The 24,078-nt window shown below is 41.1% G+C and overlaps 1 protein-coding gene across 4 annotated transcripts in view; it reads right to left on the bottom strand.

Moving 5' to 3' along the window:
• Window positions 1–5,933: 5,933 nt before the first annotated feature.
• lrif1 (ligand dependent nuclear receptor interacting factor 1) overlaps window positions 5,934–24,078 on the bottom strand; it is a 50,439-nt gene continuing 32,294 nt past the window's right edge. For 2 of the 4 annotated variants that reach the window (XM_048612005.1, XM_048612006.1), the window contains exons 2-5: window positions 20,950–22,432; window positions 17,599–17,934; window positions 15,345–15,992; window positions 5,934–6,630 (exon numbers count right to left, since the gene is read on the bottom strand). In XM_048612005.1, coding sequence (XP_048467962.1) covers window positions 6,247–6,630; window positions 15,345–15,992; window positions 17,599–17,934; window positions 20,950–22,432 — 2,851 coding nt within the window. In that variant the 3' untranslated portion in view covers window positions 5,934–6,246. The remainder of the gene's footprint in view (window positions 6,631–15,344; window positions 15,993–17,598; window positions 17,935–20,949; window positions 22,433–24,078) is intronic. The other 2 variants (XM_048612008.1, XM_048612007.1) reach the window with 1 other exon arrangement.

Here is a 24,078-nt window from a genome sequence, read left to right as displayed (position 1 = left end):
TCCCCTTCATTGCCAGACTTTCCAAGTGTTCGGTCTACCTTCCGCTGTTTAACCGGAACCTTTACACCCCCTATGTATCGGCCTGTTTCTTTGCAGTACGTACAAGCACCTCCCATTCCCTTTCTGGACTACCGGTTGTCGTTGACAGTCTTTCGCTAATGTGTACGATTGTCTATCTCAGAATTTCCGTGTCACTGTTCGAGTCCTGTGGGTAGGGACTCCTGTTCAACAAGTCACTGTCGATTACGCAACACTCAGTAAGCTCATTGAAAGCTCATTGTGCACACGGACTGAGTTCCCAACCATCTGTCCCCTTGGTTCCTGGGCACCAGGGGTAACTTACACCATAATACCTTGCGTCAAAGAGTCCATCCTCCGCAGCACCCTATTAAAACCTTTCTTTCCCAGCCCCACCCAACGCTTTGTACTTACACATTCTGAACCTATGTTCTGTTGAAAGGGTACCACGCGAAACATGAGCCACGTTTCTATATTGATAGATGCCACCTGATCTGCAAAGCGTTTTCCAGCATTTCCTGTTCTTTCCTTAAATTTCAGGTTCCCAACATCTCCAATATCTTTTCTGATGAAGGGTCTAGGCCCGAAACGTCAGCCTTTCTGCTCCTATGATGCTGCTTGGCCTGCTGTGTTCATCCAGCCCTGCACCTTGTTGTCTCGGATTCTCCAGCATCTGCAGTTCCTACTATCTCCCAACTCCAATATCTTGTTTGCTTTTCCACAGTATCCTCGGGCAGGATGAACACCGTTTACACCCCTTTCCCCCGGTAGCCATTGTCCTGTCAGTTTCTGCAGACAAGAGGCATGTATATTGTCTTTCTGTGTGTGTGTGTTTGTCTGGGTGTACTTGTGTTTGTGTATGTTTGTCTGGGTGTGTCTGGGTATACCTGTATGTGTATGTGTTTGTCTAAGTGTGTCTGGGTGTCCCTGTCTGTGTATGTTTGTCTAAGTGTGTCTGGGTGTACCTCTGTGTGTGTGTGTGTGTGTGTGTGTTTATCTAAGGGTGTCTGGGTGTACCTGTCTGTGTATGCGTCTTTGTGTGTACATGAGCAACCTTCTTCAAGGCATGTCAGTGTGTCTGCTTGTCTAAGTTTATCTGCGTGCGTATGTGTGCATTTGTGTGAATGAGCCACCTACTTCATGATGTGTGTGTCTGTGTGCTCGTGTGTGTGTCTGTTTGTGTATGTGTGTGTCTGTGTATGAGCCACCTTCTTCAAGATACGTTTGTGTGTCTGTACGAGTCTGTGTGTATGTGTGTCTGTGGGTGTGTGTGTTTGGCTGTGTATGTCTGGGTGTGTGTTAGTGAAAACGTTTTTAGTAAAACAATTCTATTTTTCCCAATTATGATGTCTTCAGTCGAAATCTTCATCTGTGTAGCTCTTGTGCCATCCAATTACAAGTTCCGGGCGCTGTCCCACCTCACAACTGCTTATATTTGAACATAAGTGCAAATTAGAAAAGAAAAACTCTTGATAGAATATAATGACTGACAGAGATGTAAAGAAGACAAAATCCCCTTTTAAAGTACAGGTCAAGAGGATAAATGGTGTCCGGCTTCCTTTCCTTGCTTAATCACTGGCTGTGTGGTGCAATGGTAATGTCCTTATCTCCAAAAGGCCCTGGTTCAAGTCCCACCTGCTCCAGAGGTGTGTCACAAAATCTCTGAAGAGGGTAATTGGGGAAAAATATCCACGTTTATGAGGTTGCGGGTTAACTTAGGGGTGATTACATCCATTTAAGGTGAGAGGGGAAAGTTCAAAGGGAATGTGAGGGCTTGGTATTTTGCACAGAGAGTGGTAGGAGTCTGAAACGGACTGTGGTAGTGGTGGAGGCAGATACTATAGGGGTGTATAAGGGACTTTTTAGATCAGCACATGAGTATGCAAGAAATGGAAGGATATGGATTAAGGGCGGACAGAAGGAATTAGTTTAATTTGACGTCATGCTCGGGACAACATCGTCGGCTGCAGGGCTCGTTCCTCTCCTGTACAGTCCTATGTTCTAATTGTGCAGCATGTTGTTCTCTATTGCGGAGCTCCTAAGAAGTATGTAGCGTGTAAATTAGGGTCATTGCAATCAGCTGGACTGGCTTTCTGTGTCTGAGGCGGCATGGAGGGAGTAAAAGTGAGCTTTTTCTGTTTTCAATTTTGTCTGTTACCTCGCTTAGGATATTACATGGTGTCAGCGTTGACAGACCATCTCCCATTGTGATGCTTCAAACCCAATAACTAAATGGGGCACTACAAACCTTATAGTATGGAGGGAGGTCATTCGACTTTATCCCATAGCCCTGCAAGTCATCTCTCTTCAAAGACATGTCTAATCTCCCTGCTAATGGTCTCCTGTCCTTTAAAATATTGGGATAAACAGGGAGAAGAGCACAGCCATCAGTTCAATCTTTGCAAACGCCCTCTGCCTTTGGGACTGATCTGGGTTTGGCTGTTCTGGATTTGACGTTATTTGTATGTCAGTGTTGATGAAGCTCAGTTATCGCGTTTGTCATGGTTGACCCAGCAACGTGTTTAATTAGTCGATACTAAAATTCGGACTGCTTTATATTAAAGCCTTCTCTTCCGCTCTTCCTAACTTTCACTTGCAGCGTCTCTTAGTGTGTAGGTAGATTCTGACACCGGGTACAATGTGTTTCAGAACTGGCCAATCGGCTGCTGTTTCATAGCTCATCGCCAGGGGCCAGGGTGGCAATCCAACAAGAAGGATTCTGTGTGGAAACACATTGGTTGATGTGATTTGGCATCATGAGCGCCTCCAGGGACAATGTCAAACAACCGGAACAAAGATTTCTGAAGAAGGGTCCAGACCCGAAACGTCAGCTTTCCTGCTCCTCCACTGCTGCCTGGCTTGCTGTGTTCCTCCAGCTCCACACCCTGTTATCTCAGACTCCAGCATCGGCAGTTCCTACTATCTCGGAACAAAGGTCAGTTTGAAGAAGAGAATTGAACCAAAAGAATCTCCCAATTGTTTTTGGACTTCGAATAGTTTTCCCACCATTAAGATGAATGGCCACTTTCTTGGAGGTGCATTTTAGTTATTGTAGGTAGCCCTTGACAGAACTCTCCTTTATTACACCAACCTCAAACGTTGTGATCTAACAGTGGTGAAGGTTTACATTAATGATAATCAGTCATATTGTTACAGCAGTGGAAGCATTGCTATCTTGCCATGCCTTTGAGTATGTAAACGTGGACTAAGTATCTTTAAAAGATAAACATTTGCCCTTTCCAATGAAATCGCTCAACGAGGTGAACAGGACTGAGAGATTTAGCATCGAGCTCTGAGTTCACCAATTAGCTATCTATAATGTGGGAACGATAGAGTGAGATTTCAGTGGGATTCCCCACTTCTGTCCCCAAGCCATTCCAACTAACTCGCGCATTCTTCCTTTATGTCTTTGGAATTCCCTCCACACATCTCTCCTCGTTTACAAACGGCTTTTTAAAAAGCGAGTCCCTGCGCTCGCGTTTCTCGTCCTGGTGTGCTTGGTGCTAAATGTTGCTTGGTAATGTTCCTGGATTAAAGCAACACAGACGTAACTGGAGGAACTCAGCAGGTCTGGCAGCACCTGTGGAGAGAGAAACTGAGTTAACGTTTCTGTCCTCTACGATCCTTCATCAGAACATCCTATATTGTACACTTCCAGGAAATTGGGAGAGATATTCCTGAGGGGAAGAACAGTGCACGAACTTGTCATAGCGTCCACATGCTGATGTCTCCCCGTGAAGAATGCGGTTCAATAGTTTCTGACGAAGAGTCCAAAAATCTCCTATTAACCTCCAGTAAAATGCAACCTTTGAGTGTTTTGATGTCCTTATAGAGCCTAACTTGAATGTGACCGTCAAATCGTTCACATCATTGTTAGGTATTCCGTTGCAACATTTCAAAGTGATTAACCACGTTCTAATTGCACATCAGAGATAACACATTCATATAATCCTTTACGCTTGATGCGTCTGGTTAATCTCGCTGTTTTTATGACCTGAACTGTTATGTACAAAGAGCGAAGAGAATAAATTGAACGGGCAGCTGGACAGAGGTCTGCCTATCCAACTGCTAACCAGCCCAAAATACAGAGAACGCTGTTCGCATGTCGTTGGAGAACTCCTGCCATTCGTTGACTTCTTTTTCCCTACCGGTTATCGATCCAGATGTTCTGGGAGTTGAGATTTTGAATTTCCGGCTGTTTGTGGAGGCAGACCGCTCTCGCCATCCGTTCTGTTTGGGGATTAGAAGTAAGAGGTATCTCTTCCAATCATGTCGAAAAAGACGGTTTTGTTGTCAGCTCCACAGGACAGACAGCTCACGGATATCAGCGGTGGACGAGTGAAGAGGTTTTCCACCATGAGTTCAGAGATTTATACGCGAGGATTGAGCAGAAAAACGGCTGTCTACTGTGGTCTTGTTTCCTTACGTCCACCAAAGACAGAATTTTTAATGGGGAATAGTCATGACTGGAAATCTTGTAAACAAAGTCACCCTCAACAGAGAACAGTCTTTCCTTAAGTATGGAAAATAAGTGGAAAAGCATCGTTACTGGAATATGGTGATGGAGAGTGAAAATAACATTCGGGACCCAGTTAATTGGCAAATCAAAAGCAGAGCCTGCCTTTAAGCGGTGTTTTTTTGAGTGGACGTCGCCATGAAGTCCACTTTCAGACGTGGTCACTATAGGAAACGGGGAAGCCAATGAGCACACGCCCAAGTACAACAAATGTCTTTGTGACGTTGATTGACGGATTACTATTGGCCAGGAGAACTCCCAGCTGTTGATCGGAAGTGGGGCCATGCGATCTTTCACATGGACTGGGGGCTTCAGTTTAACGTCTCATCTCAGACAGTGCTACTAAGGCCAGGGCTAAGTTAGGATAGTGACGATGCAATTGCTGACATGGGAGGAACGTGAAGTAAATAAGTACTTACCCGGTTACTATGGGTTTTCCCAGGTTAACCTACAAGACGGTAGTGGGGGCATAGACAAGGTGAATTGAGGCATAGATAAAGTGAATGGCCAAGATCTTTTCCCGAGGATAGGGGAGTCCAAAACTAGAAGTTTAAGGTGAGAGGAGAAAGATTTAAAAGGGACTTGACAGGCAACTTTTTCACACAGATGGTGCTGCATATATGGAAGGAATTATCAGAAGTAGAGACGGGTACAATTATAACATGCAAAAGACATTTGGACAGGTAGGCGGTTAGGAAAGGTTTAGAGGGATATGGGCCAAATGCAGACAAATGGGGCGAGCTCACTAGCCAAGGACCAGTTGAGCCAAGGGTCTGGTTCTGTGCTGGATGACTATATGACGCTAACAATTAAGAATATATAAATTAGAAGTAGGCTATTCGGCCCTTCTAGCTTGAGCTCCAACCAATAAGATCATGATCGATCTCTTTGTATACTGAATATTCCCATCGATCCTGCATAACCGCTGATTCTTCTGCCTAACAAGAATTTATCTCCACCTTTAAAAGATTCAATTGACCCACCTGTAACACATTCTGAGGCTGGGTTCCAAAGACATACAGCCCTCTGAGAGAAAATGATATCCCTCATCTCTGTCCTAAAAGGGTGACGCCTAATTTTGAAACAATGCCTCCAATTTCTGGACTGAGCCACAGGAGGAAACATTCTTCCCACCTGCACTTTGTCAAGACCCTTCGGGATCTTTTCCACTTCAATCAAGTCACCCTATGTCTTTCTGAACTCCAGTGGAAACAAGCCTGGTCTGTTCAACTTTCCCTGATAAAACAACCAGCTCATTGCAATCTAATAAACCTTTCCTGAAACGCCGACAGAAGCATAATATCCTTAGTTTTATGTTCAATCTCTCGCAATGTTTGGAAAAATATGCATCTAACCTTCAGCCATCGACTCAGAATTTCTGCAAGAATATACAGAGGAATGAAATGCACATTCTGATTTAATGTATATTAAAACAATTGTACAGAAACGTTACAATTTACTCAACAAACCAACATGAGTTAAAACGTCCTTTACATTGTACAATATTTTAGAATTGTCACCCTCATTATAAAGAGCTAACTTCACTCCAATGTGAGATAGCAAATATTCTATCCAATGCCGGTGAAAATAACATTTAAAAAGAGAAAACACTTCCAATATGAATCACTGTAACCTCGAAGGCGAGATGCAAATCACACAAAATGGTGCACACCAGTTCTTGAATGATCAGGACCCTGCATTCTTGGATAAACCTAGGTCAAGGGCATGGAAACTCTCTTCTTCCGGATCGTCTCCAGCGCCGCTTCCTTTTCCTTCAGAATCTCCTTCAGCCGTTTGATTTTCTCGTCCCGTGTGCTTTTCTCGGCGCTGATAGGAGGCAGCCCCTCCTCCGGAGTGAGGGGTTTCTGGCTGGGAGCCGAGCTGCCCGCGAGAGCGGTGTTTACCGCTGCTCCCGAGCTGGCCCGCGACACCTGGGGGTTACCGTGGCCGCCTCCGGCAGCGGGAGCTCCCGAGAGGCAACTGTACGCGTGTTCCGACTCCCTGTTCAATAGCCACTTCTTACATCGTGACTTCTTACTTGTCGAGGAGCACTTGCTGTGGCCGCCTTTGCTCTTCTCTGGCGATTTGGGTCTCATCTAAAATGAACAAGAGTCAGAGTCAGAGAGTTAGCAATCAAAGTGGTAACGCATTGTCACACATTTCAACATTTGTGAAATGTATAATCATTGTGCTTTCTGGGAAACCGCAGATAGCTAAGGAAGCCGCTTCAATGACAGAAGTCACTCGTTCTGGCAGCGCAACTATATATTCTGCACTGATCCCACCCCCTTTCTCTTCCTAAAGAGGGTAGACTTCTCCCGAGGCCCTGAAACCTGCACTGCCTGTCTGGGAAAAGTCCCACAAACAGCAGGAGCTCTACTGTGGCAGAGGGGGCAGCTCTTGCCTGACCTCTTCTCCCAGCTTCAACAAACGCCACACGTTCAGAAACAACTCAGAGGGCGTCACTTTCTACAGAGTTGTGTGCACAGCCCAGACCATCACTGACTGCAGCTACACTCTAGTTGCAGAGGAAAGAACATAAGAACTAGGAGCAGGAGTAGGCCGTCTGGCCCTTCGAGCCTGCTCCGCCATTCAATAAGATCATGGCTGATCCTTTCGTGGACTCAGATCCACTTACCCGCGTTCTCACCGTATCCCTTAATTCCTTTATTGTTCAAAAAAAATCTACCTTTTTTTTAAGAACATTTACTGAAGTAGCCTCAACTACTTCACTGGGCAAGGAATTCCATAGATTAACAACCCTCTGGGTGAAGAAATTCCTTCTCAGTTCAGTCCTAAATCTGCTCCCTCTAATCTTGAGGCTATGCCCTCTTGTCCTAGCTTCACCTGCCAGTGGAAACATCCTCTCTACTTCAATCTTATCTATTCCCTTCATAATTTTATATGTTTCTATAAGATCCCCCCTCAATTTTCTGAATTCCAATGAATATAATCCCAATCTACTCAGTCTCTCCTCATAAGCCAACCCCCTCAACTCCGGAATCAACCTAGTGAACCTCCTTTGCACCCCCTCCAGTGCCAATACATCCTTTCTCAAGTAAGAAAGGCTGCCAACATCATCGAGGACAGTTCCCACCCTGGTAATACTCTCCTCCAACCTCTTGAGTCAGACAGAAGATACAGAAGCTTGAACACCGTCACCAACAGCTTCAAGAACAGCTCCTTCCCTGCAGTTATTAGACTGCTGAATGGACCTCTCTAATTTCAAATAATGTTGATTTTGCTTTGTGCATCTCCTGTGCAGCCATAACCTTGTACGCCTCACTCTATCTAACACTCTATGGTCTGTATGTCCTTGTTTGCTGTGATCTGCCTGTACTGCTCGTAAAACAAAATTTTCACTGTGCTTAGGTATATGTGACTACAATAAATTAAATCAAATCAAATCCAAATATTACTGATGCCAGGTAGAAGTATGTGAGCTTGCAGGGGACTGTTGGCATCTTGAGAACTGAGACTGGTACAGACTTGCACAATACAGAGGCTAAAGTTATGGAGAACAGGCAGCAAACTGATAACCGCATCAGCTATGGGTTTATAGATTGGAAAACAGGCTAGAGGAGCTGTTGTTTTGTTTTTATTTCATTAATACACATGAACGAAGGAACACCCACCCCATAACCAAGCCAACAGCAACAAACATGACCAACTCTCAAATGATTCAACTCCTCATAAGACACAGCAAGAGGCTGGGATCTAAGATCAGTATTGGAAGCAGCTAAAACAATATCTAGAAGGACTAGACACAGCAACTACATCAAAGTGCCTGGGAGCCCCAGGTCAGCCTTGGAACAATTCAGATTAACAATTGGATTGCAAACCTCAGATGTGATGCTTACAGTTGGTCCCACTGTGAAGCAACTTTGGAACCAAGAGATAAGACAGGCAAAATATTAGAAACTTGATTATTACAAACAAAATTTAGCAGAATGTGTTAATCACAACACTGAGGTAAAAAGGAAAAGCTAAGGATAGATGAAAAAGAACTATGAACTTCCATACAGTCCAAATTCCAAATGCCCCAGAGTTGCAATCAATAAGGCAACATCACAGCCCAAACATATCGAAATGCAACTCAGGTAGCAACTTGAGCATTGTACAACTTCTGGGCACTTCAAGTCCTGAAGACAGTTGATGGGGGTTCAAACTTAAAGGCTCTTCACAGGTAGGGGTTACATAAAGGAGACCTTATAGAGGGATAAAACAAAGCAAAAACTGTCGAAAAATTAACACTGTACATTGTCTTAATTGAAACCACAAGAGCTGGAGTAGGTTCCAAGCAGTAGGAAAAAAACTAATTCAGGCCTATATTCACTCAGGAGAAGGCTCCAGTTCACAGACTGAAATTTTGGGTAGTTAGAGAGGCTAACATGGAATTATTGAAGAAGTAAAAAAGGATAATGTTAGGTCTCTCTGGCTGTATGAGTTAAGACAGGTTGGATGAATCTTCCCATATTTATCAAGGTGATCTTGTGAACAGTGAGGCCATAACATCAACTATTGGCCAAAATATGTGTGAAAAAGCATTGCCCAACGTGACCTTCCCTCGCTGTTGCCATGGTTTAATTTGAGCAAGGTAGTGATGAAAGAAAGTCATACTTGACGTGGACAGAGTTGAGAGTAGGTGGCTTCAATTTACTTTTACAAATAATTGGAACTGACATCTCTTTTGCTTTCTCTTTTTATTCAGTACAAAGACTCTCTGATCGTCAGCATTCTAAAATGTGTATTCCCAGTAATTTCAGCAACATCGAGGCTTTGTGGCAGGTTTTAGCATCACTCAGAGTGTTTGTGCGCATAGAACTGATATATTTAGTTGATTCAAGCTTATTTAATTACAGATCAAAGCATATAACAACAGACAGAATTACACATTTGGCATAGGTTGTTCGACTACTTTTTGGTGGAAGGACTCAAATTACATTGTAGTTGATATATTCAAAGAAGGGATTACGCTGACGATCTAGAAAGAAAGACAGCCTTAAACTTTTATTGTACTTTTCACAACTTCAGGAGATCCCAAAGCACTTGCAGCTAATTTAGAAAATTTGAAGTGCAGTCATTGCAGTAATGTAGGAAACAGGGCAGCTAACTCTCAAACAACAAGCTCCCACAAACACTGATGTGGTAGTGACTAAATCATTTGTTTTGTGACATTGATCAACCAGTTAAACATTGGCCAAAACAATAAGAATAGCTAGCTCCCCTATTTGTCTTCAATATTGTATCAATTGAATCTTTTTCCACTCAGCCTAGAATGCAGATGGGGCCTTGTGAGAATGGTCCAAGCTGATCTTTAGTTATCACCTACTAAAATTACACTTACACAAAGTTAAAGCATGTGGGACTAAATTCCTTCTATTATAGGCAGTATTGTGAATTTGTTTGGTCAGCTACAAGCCTGATACTACTCCATATACAAAACTGGCCTGAGCCAGTCTTGAAACATGGATTTGACTAAACTGAGCACAAATTCTCCACTGTTCTAGTTTACAGCTGACTGTATCAAATGTCAAAGGTAAAATAGAAATCTATTTCCCAATGGGGATATGCCAATAATATTTTGTCACAAAAGTTAACAAGGCATCATCTCCTTTTAGGCCATGAAGGAAAGATGTTGTTAAACTCGAAAGGGTTCAGAAAAGATTTACAAGGATGTTGCCAGAGTTGGAGGGTTTGAGCTAGAGGGAGATGCTGAATAGGCTGGGCTATTTTCTCTGAAGCCTGATAAAATCATGACAGGCATGGATACGGTGAATAGCCAAGGTCTTTTACCCAGGGTAGGGGAGTCCAAAACTAGAGGGCATAGGGTTAAGGTCAGAGGGGAAAGATTTATAAGAGACCTAAGGGGCAACTTTTTCACGCAGAGGGTGGTATGTGTATGGAATGAACTGCCAGAGGAAGTGGTGGAGGCTGGTACAATTACAACATTTAAAAGGTATCTCGATGGGTACATGAATAGGAAGGGTTTAGAGAGATATGGGCCAAATGCTGGCAAATGGGACTAGATTAATTTAGGATATCTGGTCAGCATGGACGAGTTGGGCCAAAGGGTCTATTTCTGTGCTGTACATTTTTATGACTCTTAAGTGAATTTGTGCTGACATGAATGTTTAATGTTTGCAATTACACATGCAGCCTAATCTTCTCTCACTCCCATCTGTGTCTTCTTTACTGAGTTATACTAGAAAAGCACTTCATAGAAAACTTATATATGCTACTATGCAGCATTAAGACTACAGTGGAAATTTTGAGAACCACATTTGATAACTATCAAATATCTGCTGTCTGCTCTTAATGCTCAGCAAAATCTAGACTTTGAGTCTTGTATTGGCCTAGATTGGAAAGACAGAAACTTGTATTCCTTTCCAGCAGAGATTCAGGCATACCCTATAAACAAGGAGTCTGAATGTTTGGGTTTAGTAATGTCCCTTACACTGTGTTAATCCATTCAAATCTGAGAATAAATAATGTAGATATCTATACAATCTGACCTGAGTACTGAATCTTAAGTTTTGCATCTACGTAATTCAGACATGGCCATTTAATATGGTTCCAGCTCCCTCCATCCAGTGCCCAACGCATCACTGTTCCAAATGCTACCAATTTCCAAAGTTGTTCATCAAGTTCCAATAGGGTTTACTCACATCCATCATGAACTAAGTTGATAATTTACAGAAACACTGTTATTGCCCATAACTATTTGTTTTAGATAATGATTTTAAAGCTTTATTGACTTGCACTAAAGCATGTGCTTAGCTCCAGTCAATTGCTACAATTACTTCATACTAGGCAGGTTGACAAGAGATTATTATAAGGTATTTCTAGATCAATGTTTGACTGCAGCTGAATAAATATGACCCAAAATCCAGAAAACTACTAACATTATACCTGGACCAGAAAATCAAAGCTTCATCTGAACATATTCAGCATCAATTTCATGCGACCTAGTTGAGAGATTAGCGATTTGGGTTTTGGTTACCTGTAATGTGAATGAATTACTAATGATGCCTGATTGCCTTGGCACTGGGGCTGTAATGCAAATGCCTTTCTGTACTTTTTTACATAGAGCACAACCTGCCTTCACAGCTTTTAACGAAATTGCTGCCAAGGCTTTCTCCAATGTCATCTTTCAGAGTCTAGCCTTCTTTTGATCCCCAGGCTATAAATCATCAGAGCAGTCTTCAATTTAAGGCAGATAAACTTTGCGGTTATATCTCTACCTTAGATAAAGTGGGACACTCAGAAGGTACTTGAAATTATTCTAACCAGTCACAAGTCATTTCATTGACAATATATTAGAGGCTTTACTTGTCAGAATTTTCAGATCTAAAAATATCAAAATTATTCATCCTTTAAGGGAAAGTACTTGAACCAATAATGGGTTAATACTTGTTGTAGAGTGACAATTTCCTATTGCTGACCATTCTTAGATCTTAGAACAGTCCTAAATACTTTTGGAACCTTTATTTGAAACTTTAAGATAAACTATTGCCAAAATCCTATCCTCTTCAATGAACTATTTCATGGGTATCACAACAGATCTAAATCTAGGATGTGGCTCATTAGCATACATATTCATCTTCAGTTTTTTCTGCCCAAGCATGCTGTCTATACTCACCACTTGTTTTATGACGGTGGTTTCACTCTTCTCAACAGCTGATGCAGAGATAGCTTTACATATGATCCATTGATCATTCAGAACTGGCAGCTTATTACTCCTATTGTTATTAGTGTACAAACACAAGTCCTGCCAATCAGTTTGTTTAATGCCAGCTCAAACTGCAAGGCTTCAGAAAGTTAACTATCTGTTCCACTAAAAGAAGTATTTCCTCAATAATAAGTTATCACTTGAGCCTATTAAAAAGGAGGTTGAGTGAGGACATGGATGGCTGAATGGCTCATACATTACATGAACTTTACATATTATTTAATTCTCAGTTAGCCTTTTGCCATAGACTGCAGAATCTTTTAGTCTGGGGTGGGAGGTGGGGTTTCAGCAGCACTTACTTTTGGTTATCCACATAAAATAATGAAAGAAGTTAATAATCAGGAAACATTTCTTTAAATAGTGGGGGATTTTATTCTAAGAAGCCAATTTCCTTTCTTACAGTTGTTTCACCATTTCTGACAGTTACGTTCTAGTATTTATCTGCTGAAGTATAAAGAATTTTCCAAATAGCAACTTTATATTTTATATACAGTAACTTTTTTTTTTAAAGTTGTAGGTAAGCCAATTCAAATGACCACATACATTTCTGAAAGGTTTCTTACTTACAAGCTACTAGGGATTATTAAGATGGGCACTTGCAATATGTGGCTATGTATTTTCACATACTCCAACATCGACTAAGTAAATATATGTTCTACTCCTATGCAAGAGACCAAAGTAAAATTGTATTTTCCACCCAAACTTGAAATTTTTGAACTTATACGAATGAACAGCTCTCCCAGAAATTTCTAACTGACCTAGATGAACAAAGGTCAGCTCTGCTCATGAATATGCAATAGTTGAAAGATAACGTATTCAAATTTGCAATGTATATTTCCTTCCAAAGTCCCAGGGTCTAAATCTTAACGAGGATCTGAAGTATCTCTGTAAATGGGTCAAAATCAAGAGTAATTGTTAAGACTGCCTTATTGCAATCAGCAATATAACATTATGATAATTATTTTAAAACCACGGGGCCATCCCCAAAGTTTATGTGAAGTTTTTAATTGAAGCTTTAACACATCTAATGGTCAGGCTCAAATAAATAAGCAGTGAATCAGTAGCCATGAGCATCAGTGGCCTATCCAAACTTGAGGGTACTCTTTTTCATAGTCAGCGTACAGCCTAAGGATAGGCACTAACTGGTGCTGCAGTGGCTTACCATACATTAGCCATCAGTCTAAACACTAAATCACTATCTTGTTAGCTGTTAGTCTATTTTCTCTTGAAGAATGATATTCCAATGTGCACCATATTTAAACGTTTACCAAGATGATCAGGCAACTCCAGATAACAAAAGAAATCCAGATCACACATTTGGAAGGCTAAAGTTTGAGGTACCAATCCTGAATTGCCACAGTAAAACACAGGAGCACTTTACCTAGTTGCTAACCTCCACCCTGGAGCTTTCTAAGAGTTAAACAAATATAAGTGAACGAAAGAAAAAATAACTCTTAATGCCATCTATGTAGAAATAATATACAATGGATATCAACCACAGCTCTAATAAAATATATCAATTGCACAAAAAGGAAAGATTCATAAACAGGGACATTCTGTAACTCAGGACATCACTCAAAGTCTTGAGAACCTTAAGTTCCAGAAATTCTAAACCAAAATCCTATTTACTTGGAAATAAATATTAATAAAATTAATTAAAATGACAAATAGAAGGAATATTAATTGACACCTCAGCAGACTGACAAGGAGCCCCAGCAAATTGAGGGGAATCTAGTGAAAACTCTCCACTGGCTACAGTGATAAGTAGCATAAATTAAATGTTGCTGGGAGGCCAACCATATCAACTCCAATACATTGCTGGTGGGGTTCTTCAAGGCAGTTTCCTCAGTCCATCATTTCAGCTGCTTCACCAACATGGTCAGATGTGGAGACATCTGCTGATGCCTGCAGAGCATTCAGTTCCACTTGCAATTCTTCAGATAATGGAACAATGTTCATATGCATCAAGAGTCAGGTAACATTCAGCCTTGGCCTGACAAGTGACAATCATCATTCACACTTTGCAAGTGCCAGGCAATGACTGATCTCCAACAGGTGAATGGCTCACCAACTCTTCACAACATTCAGTGACATACCATCATAGAACTCCAAACTTAAACATCTTTGGTTCACAACTGACTAGTAGCTAACTTGCTGTATAATAGAGATAATGTATACATATACTTAATGGCAGCATATCAGAAGGTGGGTTGGCTGTAGTGAGCGATTCATCTATAGACCCCACAAAGTCTTTCCATCATGTAAAGGTATCATGCAAAAGTAACAAAATACCCCCTAAATTCTTGGATAAGTGGAGCTATAACAACATTCAAGAAGATTGATACCAAATAGAACAAAACTGCCTGCTTAATTGGCACTCCATTTACCACCTTAAAATATTCACTTCCTCCACCAATGGCTCACTATGGCTGTCATGTACCAGATAAAAGATATACTGCAGCAATTTGCCACAACTTATAGGACATCTCTCAAATCTGCACCACTCATTGCCGAGAAAGATACAAGTAGATGTATTGGTATACCAGAGTCTGCAAATTCCCCTCCAAACCACATGCCATTCTGACTTGGAACCATATTGTCTTTCCCTCACAGAACTGGGTTAAAATCCTGGAACTCACTCCCTTTGAACGCAGTTTGTTGGTCCACAAGTATGAGCCACAGAATTATTACAACACAGCAGCCCTTCGGCCAGTTCTGTCTGCACCAGCACTCTGAATGAACAATACCCACAACTATTAAATGCAGTTACAGGTCTAAGAAATGCACAAGTAAATAGAAAGTTATACTATTATATATTCACTCTTTACATTGGCTTTCCTGGTTATAAATCAAAATGCTACAATTTAAAATGACAAATATTAAAATTCAAAAGTGGCCTCTCAACTATGCAGCAAAATAAATATTTTAAAGACAAACATTTCAAATATTTGTCATCTTAAACTGATCAATGGAGACTGAGATCACATAGAATGCTGATCATCCAGATATTTAAATAAAGAGCACAGCATGGACACAAAATCTTAATTTAGATCAAGAATTTTATAAAGGTGTTAAAACCATTTTCTTCCGTATTGCCTCCAGCGCAGCCTCTTTCTCCTTCAGAATCGCCTTCAGCCGCTTGATCTTCTCATCACGTGTAGTTTCATCTATACTTGAGGGAGGGAGAGGAGTGTAACTGCATGCTGCACTGATCTCAGTTGGAACAGAGTATTCCACTGAAGGAGATGAAGTGCTGGCCATAGGAACAGAGTCTGTGGAGACAGCTGAGCAGTTGGATGCACTTTCTGTCCCACTTCCCAAAGTTATCCCGGACGGGGTGTCCATTCCAATGCTCTCCTTTAGCACTGAGGTAGGCTCAAGAAAGCTGGTGGATGTCTCCTGTTCACAGGGAGAGTCAACATGGGAGGTTGTTTCTGTATCATGGGAGGGTTCTTCTGTAACATGAGGGGTTGCTTCTGTATCATGGGAGGTTGCTTCTATACCATGAGAAGTTGCTTCTGTATCATGGGAGGTTGCTTCTGTATCATGGGAGGTTGCTTCTGTATCATGGGAGGGTTCTTCTGTATTGTACACAGGAAGGCAGCTGTAGGCATGCTCAGATTCCCAGTTTGGAATGAATCGTTTTAGGCATTGTTTCTTAACTGCTGGTGAAGACTGAATGCTTTCTGCTTTTCTTTTCACTGGAGATTCAGGCTCCACTTTCACCTAAAATGGGAAGCAATTTTTAAAAATAATCAGAAAATTACCATGTACGTATTAAAGATTGTTTTGTATATAAAAGGTCCTGCTCATGATGATTTTATTACTTTCATATAAAATCACAGAATTTTCTTCAAAGATTGTATTTACATCTTTAGTGAAATGCTTTGAATTTTACATGCAGACATAGCCAAATTTATTTTTAGCCTGTGAAAGAAAACATCTTCATTCCTCTGGTTTCAGTGTTGCTTCAGTTCCTAGTATACTTAACCATTCAGAAAGTTGGCAGTTCAAGTCCAGTGACCCGAACACACAATCTCGGCTGACACTTTAGTATGGTAGAGACGGTGCTACATTATTGGATTTGCTCCCTTTCACGTGAGAGGCTCTTTCTTCCATCACAAGTTGACGTACTTGATACCATAGCACCATGGGAGGTAAAGGGGAGTCTAGCCCTCATGTCCCAGCCAGTATTAATCTCTCTATGGATGGTTATCTGTTTGTCAAACTTTGCTAGTCGTGTATAGGCTGTCATATGTTGCTACATTACAATAGTGGTTATACTTCAAATTGACTCTATTAAATATGGAGCACTTTGGGACAACCTGACATTGTGAAAGGCTCTATATAAAGGCAAGTCTTTTCTTTCTAATGATTCCACTGTCAAATCTAAGGCATTTTCAGACATTTTAAAAATACACATTAAAGGAGCTTCAGTGTTCCCCAGTTGGCTACGTTGGTACTAATTAGCTCAAAGCTAAGCCAAAAACACCAGTTGAAAAAAGAAAGACCATTAAGTCTTTAGATTGAGACCAGCCTGGGCATCAGTATAGATGCTATAATTGACTTCAGTTTTTCCTGAACTAAGAGAAGGATATACCAGGATTTATGTTCCTTATAGCAATAATAGAATCCCTTCACTGCAAAAAGAGGCCATTCAGCATATCGAGTCTGCACCAAAGCTCAAGACAGCATCCCATCCAAACCCAGTCCCCTGCTCTATTCCTGTGACACATCCTTGCCTGCGCATCCCTGGACACTACAGACAGTTTAGCATGGCAAATCCACCTAATCCGCACATCTTTGGACTGTGGGAGGAAACTAGAGCACCCAGAGGAAACCCACACGGGGAGAACATGCAAACTCCACACAGACAAACACCCAAAGCTGGAATCAAACCCAGGTCTCTGGTGCTGTGAGGCAGCAATACTAACCACTGAGCCAATTTTGGGCATCTAGTAAGAACATGATTGCGTCCTGCACTGATGCTGTCCACAGTTAAAAAGATAGTTAAATACTCTGTTTGAAGCTCAAATGGGAAGCAGGGTCACATGACAAGAGGACTGAATGTCTGTCAGTCCCAAAAGAAATACACATTTTAAGAAGAATAAAGAAAGAGGGGAAATACACTGAATTATACTAAAAATGTAGCTTATTAACGGATGTATTTGTAGTTATTGAAATTAAAGACTCTGTACTCAACAGTCACTGAAAACTAATTTGCAAGCAATTGCTGTAGACTCTATTCAAAATAGTCTGTTTAAAATCTCACACAGAACAACCTTAAGCGGTTTTCTAAAAAAAAATTAGTGCTACTGAAATGAAGATATACCTCAATCTCCTTTGTGTGGGTTGCATTATACTCTATCTCTATAGGCGCCTCTGTTTTAATGACTGGAGGCATCAAATTCACTTGCGTCTGTTTGCAAACTGCTTCAGTCTTTATGTTATCTATTTTCATAGATAGTTGAGATTGTAACTCCGGTGGCTTAGAGTTTGCGGTGGAAGTGTTCCTCTGTCTGTCCAACTGTACATCTCTGGTCCACAGGTCCAGCTGCTTTTGGGATATTCTGGTGAGGCAGATTCGCACAGAGGTGTAAATTCCTGCTTTCTTCAACAACTGTTCATCGGTTTCCCCTCTTGTAGTCCCACAAGTCGACTCAGAATGCTAACAGGAGGTTGGGAAATAAGAGGAATAACGTTTTTAATCATGAAACAAATACAGATACTTCTTGACAATTTAGCTGAAGAAACTTGAATTGCAGTGCTCTCAAGCACAACTGTGCAATGGTAATTTACAGTCAGCTTCAAGCAAGATACACTTTACTACAAGAGACAATAATATTAAAACCATACCAGTGACGATATTGATGCTACTGATTTGCAACTGTAGTGCTTAAACAGTTTACAACTTAGTAATCACTCTGAATGAGATACCCTGCATGAAAACTAATGACAAATCAGAGAGCTAGAGTTCAAGAAAAAAAAATCAATCCTGCAGGGTGAAACTTAAAACAATTTTAACTCAACATCTTATTAAACCGTAACACAATGAGCTGTCATAATTTTATCTATAAATTAAAAAAGGGAAGATGTAGGTCGAGAGGATCATTTTTGTTCAGTTTAATGCTTTTGATGAAAGCAACGTCCTTAAAAATAGTCAATGTCTGATATAAATGGAAACCTTTCCATTGGACTGTAGTCACTGGCACAATGTTATGATTGGAAGCTCAAAGCATGACTTCATGGGACTGGTTGCACTGGTTGACCTACTGTTGTGACCCCATTCAATTGACGGAACTCCTCCAGGATATAAGGGGCTGCTCCTTGATGGTAGGTTTTTCTAAAGCAGAATCCTGACTGACATCTCCGGGGGAAACTAAGAGAACATAAATTAACTTTAAGCTCATCAGGGTGAAAAGTGTTAGTCCTAGAGAATGGAACACTTTTCACTCCAACAACTTATGTCAACGTAAAGCACTTACAAATTGATCAGCATGGCTAGGGAGAGAGTAAAGCTCTTTTAACATGTTCCAGTTTTCATCATTGGAGAGCTGCACCAGTGAGATATTCTTTCATTTTCCATTCCAGCCAGTGAGTCTCTTTAACAATGCCAAATTCATAGTGCTGTGTTGTGGCCTAAGCATGACAAAACCATGTTCAAGCTACAGATGCAAATTTCATAGCACTTGAAATAAGTGCTTGACTTTACGTTTTCTACTCTACAGCCTTCTGGACTCAATATTGAGTTCAACAATTTTGGGGTTTGAGGCAGCACCTTCTCCTATGTCCTTACCAAACACCCAAGCACCAGACCTTGTTATCACATTGTCTGCTATGATACACAACCCATTGTTAGCTGCTAATTGTCTCAATTAGTAGCCATTCATTCACATAAGCTGAGTATCCATTCCTCTGTCTGTCCAACTGTTCTTTTCTCTCTTTGGGCTCTATCTCCACCTATTGCTTACTCTTTTACTCTTTACCACCCTTCTACCTCCCCCCTCCTCTCCCCCGCCCCATCTTCTGCATAAAAAGCCAACCTTTTCCTAGCTACCATCAGTTCTGAGGAAGGGTCACTGGACCTGAAACATTAACTCTGATTTCTCTCCACAGGTGCTGCCAGAGTTCTAAGCTTTTGTTGCTTGACTTTATCTCTTGACTTTACCTACTATTAAAACTACATATTTTTTCCTCAAGCAGTGAGATTGTGGCATAGTGAAAGTCAAATAACATCACACTATAATGATTCAATATTAGGTGGCACATAGTGTATGTGATTAAAACAAGAGAAAAAATACCTGCAAGTACCTTACAAGGAAACATCAGGTTCAAGTGATGTGTGGTAAGTTGAATCACTTAAGCTTGATATGATACTCAATATACATCATCCTCTAACCATTCATTAAACAAATGCAAAGGCTTATTTCTTTTGTATATAATGTTCTGTGCATGGAATGAATTGTGGGTTACTAAATAAGGACTGAACAGGAATAAAAGTGCAAAGGTTTTTTTTAACATTATATACTCAATGTAAACTGCAAATTTAGCATTATCTGAACTGCCCGAATTGCAATATATTTTGTCAAGAAATAATTAATAGTTTCAAGTTGAATGAATCACAGAGCATCAACAGAATGCAGGGCTCCAAAGTCAAGACACTGAAGTTTGTACATTTTGTCTTGCCTCAGCAGCCTGACGTGAAATGAGAAGTCAGCAGTAGTCCCCCATCTCATCACAATCTGACTTGAGCAGGAAAGAGGCAGGCTCAAATAGCTGTTCCACAATCTTTGTGCATATCTCTAAGCAAAACAGCAGAAGGTAACAAGGGGCCTGCATGAATCAACAAAAATCAGGATGAAACGAACTGTTAATTAACAATGTAGTTCATTTGGATCTATTGATATCCAACACAAAAGTGAAGACAGGAATACAACTGTTACACATACACATGTATTATGTCTCTATAGCCTGAGTCAGTCCCAGTCTAACGTCCCAACTTTCTTTCTCAAAACCAGTCTGCTATTCCATTTGAGCATAACACTCTGTACTTCAGTTAATCATCAAGCAGATACAGTACACTTAATTGTAAGGTTTTTTTTGTGGACATTGAGCGTCCGTTCTGAATTGATTGGGAAATTCCAATGACAAGGGCCATTACAATATCAGATATTTGTTTTTTTTTTCAATCATTTCTCGTGGGCATCACTGGCTGGACTATCGTTTATTACCCATCCTTAGTTACCCTTGAGAAAATGGTGGTTAGTTGCCTCCTTGAACCATTGCAGTCCGTGTGCTGTTAGTAGACCCACAACGTTGTTAGGAAGGGAATTCCAGAATTTTGACTGAGCGAGTAAACAAGAGACCACACTTTCTGCATAATATTAAAGTTATGAACAACATCTGGAATATGTAAACCTAACAAGTAAAAAAAAAACTTCAGTTCCACAAAATACTAGGAATGTCTCACTAGAACTCTAAGTAAAATGCAGTTGAGTATTGCAACAATCAACTACTTTAACATTCAAAGCAAGACAAAACTAGGGACAGACACACAGGGCTGAATGGCCTCATTCCATACTGTATTGCTATATTATTACAGTTCTATGAAGTATAGGACAGAGAGTGTAAATGTTTCTTCACACTACCTAACCAAAAACTTAAAAACTATGAGAAAGCTCACCTCATGCAGAGTGCCTGGAAGATCTTGACTCCTGTCCTGGTCATTGGCTGTTGTACTACACGAATCTATTGGCCGATTTATAAATTTGTTCTCCTGTGTAACAGGTTTAGGATCAGGATCCTCTGGTTCTTCTTTGATTTTTGTTAGTAAACCAGTCGGTGATGCAACAGCAGACAATGTAGAGTCTATCTCTGCTTGATTTGTGGAAGCTGAAGAATTTTCAGGGCGTGAGCTGGGCAATCCACCATTCTTCTGCACGACTAGGTAGACTTTACCATTGTACATAACTAGGGCATTTTCCTTGAATAGAGAAAATAAGTCAGAGTCTATTTGTGCAGTCGCAGTAGCTGGTAACGGTATCAGGTTAGTGGCGCTCTCCATGTTTTGCTGATCAGCCAAGTTCTTTAAGATCTCTGAAGCCAGATTGTTGGAAGATTTAACTGGAATAAGGCAGTGTGCCACAGACTGCGGACTGGCCTGCACAATCCATTTCATTGGACTATCCTTGGACAAATTTTGCTCAGCATTAGAAACAACTTCACCACAGGCAACAACAGGAGGTGTATTAGTACTCAGAGCAGGGCTATCGCCAGTGGTAGAAGTTGTGGTCATGTTCAAAATGTTCTTGGGACGAATATTTGGGAGGCGCTTCTGCACTGTCTTCACTGTGTTCACTGGGCAAACGTAGATGACAGTTGGAGTTGACTTTGTTGATGCAGTTGTGTTAGCGAAATTGGACGCTGTAGTAGACAAGATCTTCTGCCGGATAGCAATGGGCAGAGAAGATGCTGGAACAGATTTGACTTCTGCATTTGCAGGGATCTGAAGATGATGACCAGCAGGCAACACTGGAGACTTTAAAAGCATGTAAGTCTTCTGGTCAATAGCCAAAGTGGAAGATGCTTGGGTGGTCTGTACAGCTGGACCAGGAAAGGTGGCTGTTGATAGATTATAAATTATTTGATCAGGAGCCAAAGTAGAAGATGCTTGGGTCGCCTGCACTGGTACAGCAGGCAAACTAACTGTTCTCAGATTAGAAGACTTTTGACCTGTAGTTAAACTGGGAGGAGCTTGTATCTTCTGCACAGGCAGACTGGGCAAAGTAACTGATGGTAGATTAGGACATTGCAAAGATGCAACTGCTGATGCTGGAAATGTATTTTTCTGTGAGGGATTGATGGGAGATGTTCCACTTTGGGTGGTTGATCCTTCCAGTGATGTTATTAGAATCTTTCCTGTATTGGCATGCTGTAACACAGGAAAACACGTTGGCGTATTACAAGTTGTTGTTTTAGGTGATGCTGTCACGTGAAACACGGTTGACACATTTACTTTGGAAGAGGTAGCAGTGGTGGGCACAGAAATGGGAAGAGAAATGGCTGGGATGTAGTGTCCAGGCATGTTGGAAAGTGGTATTAGTTTCAGGAGGTTCTTCCCATCCAGACCAGTAGTTTGCACAATCCGATACATGCATCCTGAATTGCTAGGAGAGACATTAAAAAGTTATAAGTGATGTATGCATAACTATCTTTAAATATAAAAGGACGTTATACAGTAGTAACAACCAAGTTAAAACACATTCTGCCCATTTGTTGCATTAATGGAAATGATTCTGTTCGTACAAGTAGGTAATTCTATCTTAAGTGAATACAGCAAAATAACTCAAATGCTAACAGAAAACCACTGCATCATTTCCCACACACGTCTTTGGAGTACTTTTTTTTATTTATTCATGAGATCAAGCCATCACTAGCAAGGCTGGCATTCATTGCCCATCCCTAATTGCCCAGAGGGCAGTTAAGAGTAAGCCACATTGCTGTGAGTCTGGAGACACATATAGGCCAGACCAGGTAAGCATGGCAGTGAACCTGATGGGTTTTTCCAACAATCGACAATGGATTCATGGTCATTATTAGACTCGTAATTTGAGATTTTTAATTAATTCAAACTCCACCATTTGCTGTTGTGAGATTTGAACCCAGGTCCCCAGAACATCACTTGGGTCTCTGGATTAATAGTCCAGCAATAACACCACAAGGCCATCAACTCCTCCCCCTAAAAAATGTTGTTTGAAAAAGTAACCATTATAAATTACATACATAGATTAGTGCCCCACTGCCTGTTCTTTCTTTCTCTTGGAAGGGCTACTGTGCATAAAAGGCTAAAATTAATGGAAGATTAAACAAATTATATGAGGAAGGAATCATTCAGTGGTCAACTTTCAACTTCCACAACTTGAAGGAAAAGGGCTGAGGAAACAACTTGAGATCCCAGAGAAGGATGAACTGAAGTTGGAGAGGCGTGATTAAATTATTTTAAAGTCTGACCAAGAAAAAGCCCACAAATTTTTTTTATTTGCTCATGGGGCTTGGGAGTCACTGGCTGGCCAGCCAGCATTTATTGCCTGTCCCTAGTTGCCCTTGAGAAGGTGGTGGTGAGCTGCCTTCTTGAACTGCTGCAGTCTATGTGCAGTAGGTTGATCCGCAATGGCCTTAGGGAGGGAATTTGATTATTTTGACCCAAGAATTGGAAGGAAGCAAAGGCAATCCAACTATTCCAAAAAAGATGGAAAGAAGAAAGAACTATAGCTCAGTTATCCTGACATTCTTGGCAAAAGTGCAAGAACTCTTATTAGCAACAAACAAGCCAAGCAAAAGGTTTATGCTGTAAGGTATTATTCTGTGAGGACATCTATGAACCGTGCACTACTATCTCCATCCCTGGATGTGCATCACCTCACAGGCAAAACAGATCCACCAGAAGTGGCATCACAGTTGTATGGTCAGGCTGGAGTTGGCCTGGGAATCTTCAACATTGACTCTGGGCCCAAACAAGTCTCATGGCATCAAGTCAAAAAAGGCAAGAAACCCCCTGTTGAGGTTTATGCTGAAATTGCCTACTGATCTCCCTCAACTGATGTATCAGTTATCCTCCCCATTGAACAATACCTGGAAGCATATTTTAGGGTGGAAAGAATACAGAATGTACTTTTGGTGTGGGACTTCAAATGTCCATCACCAGTTGAGACTTCATAAAACGACGACTGATTAAGCTAGCTAAGTTCTTAAGGATGTAGAGTTTAGATTGGGTCTGTAGTAGATGGGGAGGCAACCAATGAGGGAAACATCT

This window comes from Rhincodon typus, chromosome 25 (assembly GCF_021869965.1).
Source record: "Rhincodon typus isolate 14 chromosome 25, sRhiTyp1.1, whole genome shotgun sequence".
Classification (NCBI taxonomy): Eukaryota; Metazoa; Chordata; class Chondrichthyes; order Orectolobiformes; family Rhincodontidae; genus Rhincodon; species Rhincodon typus.
This window is presented reverse-complemented; position numbering and strand designations above follow the sequence as displayed.